Source organism: Tamandua tetradactyla, chromosome 5 (assembly GCF_023851605.1).
Source record: "Tamandua tetradactyla isolate mTamTet1 chromosome 5, mTamTet1.pri, whole genome shotgun sequence".
Taxonomy (NCBI): domain Eukaryota; kingdom Metazoa; phylum Chordata; class Mammalia; order Pilosa; family Myrmecophagidae; genus Tamandua; species Tamandua tetradactyla.
In genome coordinates this window covers 92,479,685-92,492,679 of record NC_135331.1, presented here as the reverse complement: position 1 = coordinate 92,492,679, position 12,995 = coordinate 92,479,685, and the positions used below count along the sequence as shown (strand labels likewise).

The 12,995-nt window shown below is 36.8% G+C and overlaps 1 protein-coding gene across 4 annotated transcripts in view; it reads left to right on the top strand.

The window, feature by feature from the left end:
• SRPK1 (SRSF protein kinase 1) overlaps window positions 1-12,204 on the top strand; it is a 131,627-nt gene extending 119,423 nt beyond the window's left edge. The window contains exons 14-17 of one of the 4 annotated variants that reach the window (XM_077161594.1): window positions 5,166-5,235; window positions 7,758-7,850; window positions 8,159-8,251; window positions 9,771-12,204. In XM_077161594.1, the coding sequence (XP_077017709.1) occupies window positions 5,166-5,235; window positions 7,758-7,850; window positions 8,159-8,251; window positions 9,771-9,955 (441 nt within the window). In that variant the 3' untranslated portion in view covers window positions 9,956-12,204. The remainder of the gene's footprint in view (window positions 1-5,165; window positions 5,236-7,757; window positions 7,851-8,158; window positions 8,252-9,770) is intronic. The other 3 variants (XM_077161593.1, XM_077161595.1, XM_077161592.1) reach the window with 3 other exon arrangements.
• The last annotated feature ends 791 nt before the right edge of the window (window positions 12,205-12,995 follow it).

The following is a 12,995-nucleotide window of genomic DNA, read 5'->3' as shown; positions in this document are numbered from 1 at the left end:
CCTGTTCCTTCCCTCTTTTTCTTTTACTGTCTGAAATTCAGAGCAGGATATGTGCATTGACTGACCCTTGTGGGAAGCTTTGTTAGTGCAGCTATATTTATTTAGGAAACAGGATAAATTATATATACTTATCCACCGCAGAAGTTGGCCCATGGCTAAACAAGCGTATGTTTAGGGAAGAAGCTAGAGAGTATAATTTAACTCTTGCTCAGGTGTTTTTAGCATTGAAAATGGGATCAAAAGCTTTACATCCATAACTTGTTTTCTTTGTGTAGAACTCTAAAGGCTGCCAAAATGCCCCAAACTATCAAAATCTGAAGTGCTGCAATTTCATCCCTAGAGCTCCTTCTCCACCTCTACCAATCCCCAAGCTGCTGTGGGGAAGAACTAAGAAAAGGCAGAAATGTCTGCATAGGTTATAACTTCTAGCATTGTGAACAGTAGCTATTTGGACTCCACCAAAGACTTGTCACCTTTATTCAACAACAGTAAGCCACTGGAGATAAAGATAAAATACCATTTTAATGAACACGTTGAGTTGTTTAATGCGGTTTCCTTGTCCATATAATGAAACCCACAAGTTTTGTTCATTTTGGTGGTGTTATGTTGTTGGTGACAGTTTTCTGCTAAATAGAGGCATGAAACCACAATTCATCATAATTCATCTCTTTCACAGTTTCTATAATAAAATTATGAAGATCCATGTCTTTGGAGTAGATCCCTGCAGTTGGTGAATATGGAAGTATTTGGGTTTCCAGGCAGTGCTCTTGGTGAAGAATTTGCTGCATGCAAAGGATGTAGCTAATGCACAGCTCTCAAAGCAAAGCATTATAAACAGGGAAGAAGCAGGAATTGAGAGAAGTATTTATTCCCCAAGGGTGATAGAGTTGTAGTTGTAGTATAGCCCCAGGGCTAACTAGGATGCCCTACGTCCCTAGAACAAGACAGTCTCTGTTTTTTATCATACTTGTGAGTTCACATAGCTGAACATCAGAATTTTTTTTGGCTTGAGCAGGTACCAGGATTCGAACCCAGGTCTCCAGCATGGCAGGCGAGAACTCTGCCTGCCAAGCCACCGTGGCCTGCCCTGGATATATTTATTTTCAAATGCTTCAGTCACCAAAGAAAGCAAAGGATTAGATGAAAAACTAAAACTTTAACTCCCGATCTATAGTGATACCTCTCGCTTATTGTTTCATTTTTGTTTGAACTGATTGGTTATAGGAACTTAAATTGATAGGCTCCTCCACTTGACTGAAAGGACTTGGGCTTTGACCATCTTTTTTGGTTTGTTTTGTTTGCTTGGGCAGGCACCAGGAATTGAACCCAGGTCTCTGACATTGTAGGCAGGAACTCTGCCTGCTGAGCCTCTGCAGCCCACTCTTTGGCCATCTTTTTATAAATTTCTAGGGGATCTTATCAAGTCCTATGACATTTCTAGCCTTATATGTCCAACTGTCTACTGGATATCTGATAAACATTTTAAATATAAAATTTAAGATGTCCATTTACATCTTAAAAGTAACATTTTCAAAATAGAATGCTTGCTTTGTCACCACACATTTTCTCTTTTTCCTGTTTTTGTAAATAACACCACTGTTCACCCAATCATTTACCAAAACTCAAGTCATCCTTAATTTTTTTCTTCTCATACTCTGCCTAGTCCATCAGCAAATCTCGCATGTTCTACTTTCACAAAATATCCAGTACTGACCACTTCTTATCTTTTCCATTAATACACTTTGGCTCAAGGCATCATTGTTTGCACATAGACCACTACATTGGCCTTCTAATTTTTCTGTTTCTATTCTCCTTCTTGGTCCATCCTCATACTTAATTGATTAATACTTAAATACTTAAATATTAATCAAATCATGTTGCTCCTCTGGTTTAACCCCTTTAATTGCTTTCCATCCCACTCAAAATTAAAGCTGGCTTTCTTTACTTAGTCATGCCAAGCTCATTTTCACCTTGGGGTCTTTGGATGTAGTTTCTCCTTCAACTTGTGTGGGTCTCAACTCATACATAACCTCTTCAGAGACACCTTCCTCACTACTCTATTTAAAATAAACTCACCTTATCATTGTGTTTCTTCAATTAACTTATCACTACCCAAAATATATATGATTTTACTTGTCTGTTTTCTCTGTGAGCAGACAGACCCTTTTGACTACACATTTTAAGCAAGGGGAATTGTGCAGTACACAAGCATTCTGGAAATTTCCTCAGCAATTCTTATACATACCTCTCGTTAAGAACCATTTATTTGCCTTGACTGATATGCTCATTTACAACTTTGTAAGGTCAGATTAAAGAAATTGTATAAAGGTGGAATTGAGTGTTAGAGTGTGTTTAGTACCCAAAAGGCAGAGGGGCAGGGGGGAGCCTCTAAATTTTTCAGCTGTGTACTCTGCAGTTTCGCAACCATCCCTTTCATTCTGGTGGGATGTTTATATGTGGTGGTGTTGGATTTTTCATCTGCCTCCTGTCTATTGTTCCTGCCTTTCAGTCTTGAAGTATTGTTTCCTGACATCTGTCCTTTGCTTCATTCCCCTGGGATGGTTGTTTGCAGAGCAACAAATGCTAAGTATTCAATGATGTCACTTCTCCATATCTCTACAAGGAAGTAAGCTTTTAAACAAAATGATTTTAGAATTAAGTATCATTAGTACAGAAGTGAAATAAAAATAAGACAGCTAGCTGCCTCGTTTCACCCAGTAACAATAAGATGTTACTAGAAAGGGTTCCCTTTGTTGTAGTGAAAAACTAAATTTCTTCTTCTCCTTTTTTTAAACAGACTTTATTTATCCAACATCCAACTGTACTCTAGAATTTTACTTCCCTCTGGTAGAGATTGTTGAAGACAGGAAATTTGAGTCATCTTTTAATGCCTTATCTCCAAAATAACATGTCCAGCACAACAGCCCTTCCTAATGTTGTCAGACCTGAGGTTAAAATCAGGACACTTAGGTTAGTACATTGAGCATATCTGCTGCTTCAGGTCACTTCAGTGAAGGGCATCAGGACTCTGTCCTTGACTAGGTTTCCTCCACCAGGTGAAAAAGCAAATGGCCAGCCTACAATACAGATGGTGGACATGTTATCTTAGAGAAACAGATCCCACCAGAAAGGTCTCGTTTTCTGTTTAGTAATCACTGAGTGTCATTCTGTCATATCCAAGTTGCCTGTGAAATTCTAGGCTGCCTTTAAGCTATGTCAATATTCCTTAAGCCACCTAGTTTTCACAAGTCATTTCTGGATCTGAATATTATAGTGTGTTTAAATTGTCACTGTTTGAATTTTTCAAAGTAATGTCATCTGCTAAAACCATTTTTCCCTAATTCCATAGTGTTGAGAAAATTGCAGAAAAGTGGTATACTCAATTTTATAATTGGTTTTACTTCTGTGTGTCAGTGTGACCTGACCAACTTGGAACAGGTTATTTAGTTAGTGTGAGTTGAAAACAGGAATGACCATCAGAAGCCCTGGCTTCTAGCTTGCGCTTTGCCTTTCCATTTTCATCAGTTTCTCATCTGTAAAGAGAGGATGTTTAAATAGATGAACATCTAACCAAGAGCTCCTATTGATTTTAAATCCTGATGTTAGGATTTTTTTTCTTGCTGTTATTTTATTTGTAAAATTGTAACTACCAGCAATTTCCCTGTGTTCCAAAAATAAGTTATCTTGCCAGCTGGACAAGATAAGTAATTACTAAATTAAGTAATTACTAAATTACTAAAGCAATCTAGTAATTTTGCATGCAGTAACTGAGCAGTATGGTTTGTGTATTTTTTTTTAACTTTAATTTCAGTATCTTTACTGAACTTCGAACATAGGCCTTGAGATTTTGAAAAGTTGAGGTACTAGTTTCAGAAAAGATTTGACAAAATTGATAAATAAGAATCAGTTTGTTTCTATGCTCCTTTGGGTCTTTAAGCCTCATAGTCATTCAGAATAGAACAAGTATCTGCTCTGTCATTGTGGTTCACTTTCATAATAAACTGATGGAATGTAAAACAAGCTATGCCTAGCAAGAAGCCATAATATTCCGAACATTTTAAAGACAGATATGTGATTCCCTTAACTGTCCTGATAATTCTGGTTTTATGGTTTTGTTCTGGGCAGTGGTACAATCTCATGGTTTTAAGAGAGGTTGTCCTGCTATGAAACTGCAGAAACTGTCACTAGGCAACTCAGAGACCTAATCCTGAATTAACCATCCCACAGTTCTTGAGATTGTTTAGACTACTTAATACCATTCACCACCTGTCAAAATTGCCTTATAACTAATATTTCGCTTGTATTTTTATATCAGTAAGATACCTTTTTTAAACTGCTATTGCATTATTTATTTTAAAAAACCCATTGATAATGAATGACAAATTCAATTCATGTAGCCCCCTTAGCCCAAATATTGACTATTACCCATTATTAAAAATAATTACTGTCTGTATTTTTAATAGCTGTCTTTCTATATTGGTTGGCCCTTTTTCCCAAAGGAAATAACCTCTTAAGACCCTTTTACCTTAAGGAATGTGTTTACAGTAGGTTTTTAAATAGTAGGTAGCATATGTTTCTTTTCCTGGTTGATAAATACTGAATGGCTCCTGGCTCCATTTGTAGTTAGGTCTTCTTTGGTTTTCTGCAGGACTAGGAAATGGGATTGCTCCATCTGGGACAGTTGAGGGAGTACTTCCCACACCAGAGGTTAAGAGTATACTATTTTTTTTTTTACACATTAAAGTGTCATAGGTAGAAACATGTCTGAATTATTTGATTTTGGTTTTGGCTACATAACCTCAATTTCCAGCCATGTCAAATTACAGCATGAGAAAACACTTGCTTTTCTTATGAATAATTTAGTAGTTAAAATCACCTTAATATTCACGTATACCCCTCTTACCCAAAAAGGGAAACTCAGAGCTTAATTGCTGGTTTTATTTTTTTGCAAGGAATACCCATATATTCATATTAACTGCAGTTTTGCTATTCTCCATTTTACTAAAATAAAGGTGAGAAAGAAAGTTCTTTGGGAAAAATAAACATTTAAAAAATTGATCTACAGGTTTTTTTAGGAAAAAACTAGTTAAAATTGAGACATAAAAGAATAAATATTTTAGCTTTTTTTTTCTTTGATGCTTTCATATGTATTTTCTTTTTCTAAGGCCTTTGAACTGGCGACAGGTGACTATTTGTTTGAGCCTCATTCAGGAGAAGAGTACACTCGAGATGAAGGTGAGTCCCCTTAACCAAGGATATCTGTGTGTGGTGATTACGCTTTCCAGATGTGGGTTAACCATTTATTATTACTGATATACCTTACTCTTTTTAGTGTGCTAAGTTTATCTGTAAATCAATAGTTCAGACAAAAGGTCACAGTTAAACTAAAACGTTCTTTTTTTCCCACTTTCTGAAAATTAAAGTCATAACTTTTCATTTTAAATGATAGAAAAATTTAGAATTCCATTTAAAGAAAAAATAACTTATTTCTGTGTTTTGATAGCTATGGGAAAAAGTATCCTTTTAAATTTGGAGTCAAGGATCCAAACTATCAGTTGCTCCGTTTGAGAGATGTTGGAAGTAGACAACTGTGTCAGTGTGATTTTTCCTCTCATAGTATCATTCACATAACTGGATGTTGAGTGAGTCAATAATTTGTTTGCAGGATTAGTGAATATTTGAAAAAACACTAGCAATATAGCATCCCAGTGTGGAGAGTATGTCCTTTATATGCTTTCCCTGCTTCTTTAAGAAATCAGGTTTTATGCTCTGTGAAACCAAGAATGCTCTCTATTTCCCAGACTTTGGTTCCCTGGGATATTAATAGGCAGTATTAGTGGGGCTTGCTAATATTCCTAACAAACACAGCTTGGAAAATGCTGTCTTGATTCCCATAGCCAAATATCTGTTTTGGCATACACATTTTGAACGTGTTTAGGTACATGAGCCCTTGTAAGAAGATACTTTAATTACTACCCATGTACACACTTGATTTTCCCTGTTCTCTGTTTATACTTTTTCTGGGTTGTAAATTTGGGGCTATAGGATTACAATGTTGTGGAAATACCCCACTACATCTGTGTTTGAGCGGGAGATTGATTTTTTTTTCTCTTCAGTTCTCTAGACTTACTAACACATACAGTGGCTAGAATTACTTTGAGTCAGGATCTTCATTGAAATGTGTGTGAAAAATCCCATATAAGGAGACAAGGGTAACTACCTTAAATATTGAGATACTTGTTTCTTTCTGTACCAGTTAGTGTTAATAGTCCTTAGGTCAAAACTCAAATACCCTGTACTGTTCTACTGCATTTTGTCATATAAGAACAGGAAAAAGCAAACCTTTATACCTGGGCTAGTGTATGCTTGGTTTGTTAAAAACACTTAGAATAATATTTGATAATTTTGCCTATCAATCACATCAGTCCTATGACTAATTGATAAGCCAGAGATAGATTACTGAAATTAAACGTGAAATAATTTCAAGGGAAAAATAATTCCTCAATATAGGAAAAATATTAAAAGAACTTCACTTGAGAGTTTGCAGTAAGAAAAACTTTGGTTTCACTTATTTCTTGATATTCTCTCACTTTGTCATTGTTAATAGTAATTCATACAAAGACATGTATTTACAATCTCTGCCTTAAATAGGCAGAAATCAGACAAGTGCTTGTTTGTTAAAGTATAAATTGTCAGAACTGCCCAAAAGGTGTAGTGGATTCATGAATGTAAAGCCCTTTTGAAAACAATTCCACTGGGTCCTTCCTATGCAAAAGGAATATGATCTGAGACTTTCATAAATCCCCAGATATATGGATGTCTCTAATATGTTATTTCCCCTGTAGGATACATAATTGGAGGTTTTTAAGTAACTCTTTGACCTTTAGTAGTTCTGTAACTACTAGAGTAAAGTCATTTTTTTAAGCTCTTTTCTGGCTAGGAGCCATCACTTTAAAACTTCGTCATATTCTTAGTTTCTGTCACCTGCAGAGTGAAGAGGGCAATAGAGCTCTTGGAGGTGTGGGAGCTGGCTGGTCCCAGACTCACCTCCTGCTGACAGACTCCACCCTGATAGTACTCCATAGTCTATACTCAGACCGTGGAAATTATAAGTCACTGCCTGACGTGGACATGTTAGTGAAGTACAGATAGTTAAGTGGCTTTACTTTTAAAAATTTGTACATTTTTTTCTCCTAAAAAGGTATGCTTTAAAAAAAAAAAAAAGGAGTCCTGGACTAGACATAAGTTAGGGTTTTTCATTTGAATTGTAGCTGTTATTAGCCCTTTAGCTTTATTAGTTATTCTGTCTGAAACTTCATTTTCTCATCTTCAAAATGAAATATTATTTGTTGTCCTGTTTTATAGGGTGATTGTGAAAACTCAAATGGATAATAAAAGTGCTTTAATTGTCATGAACATTCTTATATCAAGTGCTGGAAGCCCAGAACAATATTATAAATAACAGTTTTAGAATGCCTAACACATATTAATATGGTTTTTTAACCTATTTGAATCTAGATAAACATAAAATAGAAGTTAAAATGTAGGTAAGACTCAAATTTATAATGAGACTTGCCAGCCACCATCAGGTGACCAACCACCTGAAATAATTTTTTGGCTTTCCCAGTCTCCCCTTGAGTATCCTTGGTTTTGTTTGTAGTTGCTTTTAACAACTAGTCCTTGAAAAAAGTTAATCGTAGAAGAAACCTCTTTTAAAGCTTGTCCTTGATCCTGTTCTTCTTACGCTTCTATTTTAGACCACATTGCGCATATTATAGAGCTGATAGGCAGAATTCCAAGACGCTTTGCCCTCAGTGGGAAATATTCACAGGACTTCTTCAATCGCAGAGGTAGTGTTGTTAACATTAGTTTCCATCTAGGCCCCAGGGATACTTCAGGAAGCAGAGCATTCACACCAAGATTGTATTGGTTTTGATTATCACTCAAGTCCCACTGGAGTGAGCACTCAATTTTTGTGGATTTCTGGATTCTCCATTAGATGGATAGTCCTCCTCTCCCCATTTAGAAAAGAAAGCAAACCTGAGATGCTTTACAAAGAGGTGTGCATGCTACTCTTTCTGCCAGTGTCTAGAGTTGCAGTTGTTACTCCTGTTATGTATGTCTTTTTTTTCCCTCTTGAAATGTTTGAAACATACAGATCACATTGCATTGATCATAGAACTTCTGGGAAAGGTGCCTCGCAAGCTCATTGTGGCAGGAAAATATTCCAAGGAATTTTTCACCAAAAAAGGTAAAATAAATGTGTCTGTTCCCTGACATTAAAGGGCAAAAGTGTTTAAAAATGAAAAGGTAAGTGTAGTTGAGTTCCCAACACCTAAAAAAGAGATGTGGATAATGTGATCAGGCACAAAGATGGAACCAGATTGTCTGGGTTCAAATCCCAGCTGCTTCTTTAGCTATGTAACCTTTGACACAACACAATGTCTCTGTGCCTCAGTCTGCTCATCTCTAAATGAGGATTTAGTGTGTACTTTGTATTAAATTAGAGGGTGTGTGTGTGTGTGTGTGTGTGTGTGTGTAGTGCCTGACACATAGTTGGTTTTTGATTACTCCTACTATAGCACTTCTGACAAGTGGACAAATTTTTGCTTGTATTTAATTTAAGAACCATCTCTACCAACAGGCAAGTGAGTTTAGTTTAAGCTTCCTAAAGGCAGAGATGACTTCTCACTCAGCTTTGTATCCCAACAAGGTAACTTAAGTACATCGGTCATACAGACTATTTTCAGTTTGCCAAGTTCGTGTTAGCTCTTTTTGAAGGAAACAGAAGCAAAGATAAAACTTTTCACCACAAGTTTTTTATTTGATATAGTATATGTATTTTTTACACATTCCCAGTAAAACTTAAAAGCTAAAATGTGAAAAAAGTGACCGGGAAGAGACTAGAAGACTGGTTTCCTTTTTCTTCACAGCCTTTGTATTAGTGCTGAGAAAAGTCATTTTTCTCAACTCTTAATAGCAAGCATCCTATGGATGGCACAGGAACTTGGTAAAGCGCTTCATAAGAGTGCTTCATTACGTGCAGAGTCAGATTAAGGCATGTGTCTACCAAGTGGATAAATATATAGGCACTCACTGCCCTCAGATAAGACTTCAAATAAATATTGTATATGAAAAAAACTTGAAAGCAGCATTTGACCTAATAAACCACAAATCATTGACTATCTCTGAAAAATTATTGCTTCAAAGCAAAAATTAAATTGAAACTCCAGAATAGTACAGTGGATCATGCTGCTTTTTCTGAAGGCTGTGTTGAGTTTGCTCTTTGGGTTTCTTTACCTTTATACATGTTTGTCATGGTGTTAGCTCTATCTTTAAATGACTGCATCATTTTAAAGCAGTATTTACAAGCATTTATTGAGCTCAGAAAGAGTATAAGCAAATTGTTCTTGGCATGTGCTGTCTCTTTACACCATAAGAGGGCATATTGAGTATGTAGGCATTTAATATTCATTTTAGTGAATACCTAGTTCCTGGTAGGTCTGCCCAATTTGAGTAGGAGAAAAAAACCCTGGATTGGAGAAAAAAAACAAATCATCTTAAATTTTAAAGCCCTCAAGAAAATAATGAAGATGCTTCTTTCCAAGGAGCACATTAGAGAAGAGGTGCTTTGTGAATGGAAAAGAAATAGATTCTGATTGCAAAGTTTGATTCTGTATAGACTGCCTGGAATAGTTCCTGGATTTCCACAAGAGGATCTTGTCACTTGTCAGTGTTGGTCATTTGCTTTTGTACTGTTTTCACCGCAGGTGACCTGAAGCACATCACGAAGCTGAAACCCTGGGGTCTATTTGAGGTTCTGGTGGAGAAATATGAGTGGTCTCAGGAAGAGGCAGCTGGCTTCACAGATTTTTTACTGCCCATGTTGGAGCTGATCCCCGAGAAGAGAGCCACTGCAGCTGAGTGTCTCCAGCACCCCTGGCTCAACTCCTAAGACCCTGCCCAACACTGCAGCAAAGGTCACACACTGACCCTCCCCCATTCTGCCCCAGCTTTTCCCTCTTCCTTTTTCAGGGTGAAGCTCTTTCTTCAAGGGTTTCTAAATTTTTTTTTTAATCCAACGTGTTCATTTGGGTTTGCTTACATGACCCTGTGGAGATCCCCACAGCCATTGGGCATCCTAGGTGAATTTGGCCTTGGTTGGGCTCTGCCAAAGACTAATGAACTGAAATGTAAAACAGCTTATTGCCCCATACCTTTGCCTTGCCATTAGGATATCCTTTTAAATTGTGACCATCCTTTTTAAAAAGAGCTATGAAGATGTATGAGCCCATCCTTTTATTCACTGACTCTAAGAGTCAACTTTTCTAGTGCATATCCCATTGCTAGCATAAGGATGAGGGGGGGGGGGGGGAAATGTTAATTCTGTGCAGCAGAGACATTAAACTTGCTGTATCCAGGCTGCATCATCTTCCTGGATCGTTTCTCTTATTCTCTGTGTTCACACTTTCCCCTGCAACTTTTAAGCTATTATCTTTTTTAATAGGTTATATAAACGTCAAGTTTATCACTGTTCAAAGCGCCATCAAATTACTTTCATCCTTTAATAACTCCAAGATCCTTGACTCCAGTCTGATTATTAACGGAAGCAAAACTGGAACCATTGAAAATCAATTTCTTCAGAACCACAGGTGTTCAGCAAGCAGTGATTTCCTATGTGTCTTCTGTCTCCCTAGGAGCACAGTTATTTTGATCAGCTTTTTGTTGTTTTTGTTGTTTTTAATCCCTGGCTGTCACTTTATTCATTGCATTTGAATTTGTTATCCTATAAAAAAGAATTCGGAATAACTAGAATGGAGGTCTGCGTTTCACAGATTTGCCATCTAAAAAAATATGTCGCAGGGCTCTTGATTGTTTTCCAAACTGTCCCCTATCTTTATTTATGGGTTTTTCTTTTCTTTGCCCAAGATTTTGGCTTTGAAGCAGTTTCCCTCTGTGGCTTTACCTTTTTCTCATTTTATCAGAGGCTTAGCGTCTTACATGAAACCCCAGGATAAAAGAACCAAGGGGAGGGGTGGGGTGGCACTTTTTTTATTGTTGTTGTTTTTTGGTTGGTTTTTAAGATTAGCCATTCTCTGCTGCTATTTCCTTGTGTAATGTAAGTTTTTTACCTCAGTTTTGAGATGATTGAGATGTACTTGAGACTTTTTTGTTTGTTTGTTTAATGAGGAAAAGCTTTGTGAATCTTATTTTAGGATGGGCCTCTCATAGACTTGCTCTAGACGTTACCTATTCCTCTGGTCATATTGAAAAGCAAAAGTGGGGCAGGATTGGAGTCACAGCTGCTTGTTTAGCATGGACCAAGTGGGCCTTGGGGATTTACAGCATTTTCCAGAAGTGGCTGCAGGACTCTTAATTTCCAGAAAGCCAAGGAGGTGCAACTTGAGGCCCTATTGCAGGAAGACTGGGTAGCCAATTTTCTGTACAGGAGATTGGAAACTAGTTTCTCTTATTTTTCCACCAACAATGGCAAAGGAAAAAATGGTGCCATTATGCAATCCATTTAACTCATAAGCGCATTACTGTAACTGTGGCCAGCCATTCATCGGATCCTTAATTGAGTACTCTCTTGAAATAGACATGATTCTGTAGAAAGAATTTTAAGATAGGCTGTCTACTACACACCTATGAAGAATAAAGAGAATAGATTATATCAAACTACGGCAGGGAAGTCCTTCAGCAATTCATATCCACCTTGGGTTTTCAGCTGTTATCTACAGCTAAAGCAATAGAAGAACAGAACTGAATTATCCTCTACTCTATGAAATCACAATGTGAAATTATGGGAATTCACATGACGATAAGGTGAAATAACCAAAAAACTCAAAAGAGCCCCTATTTTAGTAAACAATTGACATGAATGAAGGAAATTGTCATAAGAGAGATCCTATAACTTCATTTTACAAATGTTTCCCCACTATACTAAGGGCTTTTTCCTTGTCATTTAAGGAGCCAGATAATGTGGAAGATGTGGAAAAATGTAGCTGTAGAACTTGGTCTTCCAAGTACCCCCTGTACCTTTATTGAGCTTAATCATAATACTGTCAAATTACCATGATCTCACTAAGGATTTCTAAATGCTGTCAGTTAAAAATACAACTGAATACATTTTTATTCTTTCTACTGGGTGCATTGTCTATTTTCTTTATAAATGCAGTATAATAAACAAATTATTTAATAACATACACGTCTCCAGAAGATTTCTGTTCATTTGTTGCCCAACTTGGTCTGATCCAAACTTCAGGATAGAGGAAAGAATTGCTAAATAAGCTTTTAGAACTTAAATGTACACTGATACTATATACCTTGAGTATATGGCATTTTGTAGTATTTATAGCTTTGCTTCTAGCTTTAAATTGGTGGTGAGTACTTAAAGTACATTTTGGGAAATTCTGAGAAAATTGTTATTCCCTGTATCTAGTAGCATTTTTACGTAACATTTGTTGGCTTTTTGTGTTTGTGTATGTGTCCCCTGAGATTACAAATTCAGTATGTGCAAGATGCAGAAAACTTGGAAGCATAAACTGGCTTTTGTACTTTTTCTACAGTTCACTCTTTTGGATAAATTCTTAGAAATAGGATTGCTAAACCAAAGATTTACAATAAACATTGCCTCACTTACCTAGAGAATACTTGGCCTGTTTTGCTATGTACCAACAGTATTTGAATGGGCCTTTTGTAATCTCACTTTTTAAAAAATGTTTTATTGTGAAATATAATATATATACAAAGCAGTGAATTTCAAAGTACATTGTAACACTTATTCAGGCCGCAGCGGCTTTAAACAGAAGTAATCAAAGCCCACCTACTACTTCAACCTCTGTCTCAACCATGCCCCTGGCAGAGAGAGTCTGCTGAAATTAAAGGCACCACATCACTATGCTGGGGGAAAGTCACAGGCAGACAAACACCACATCACCACATACTGTGTAGGATAGGAAAAGCACAGAGTCTAGAGGCTTCATGGAATGTCT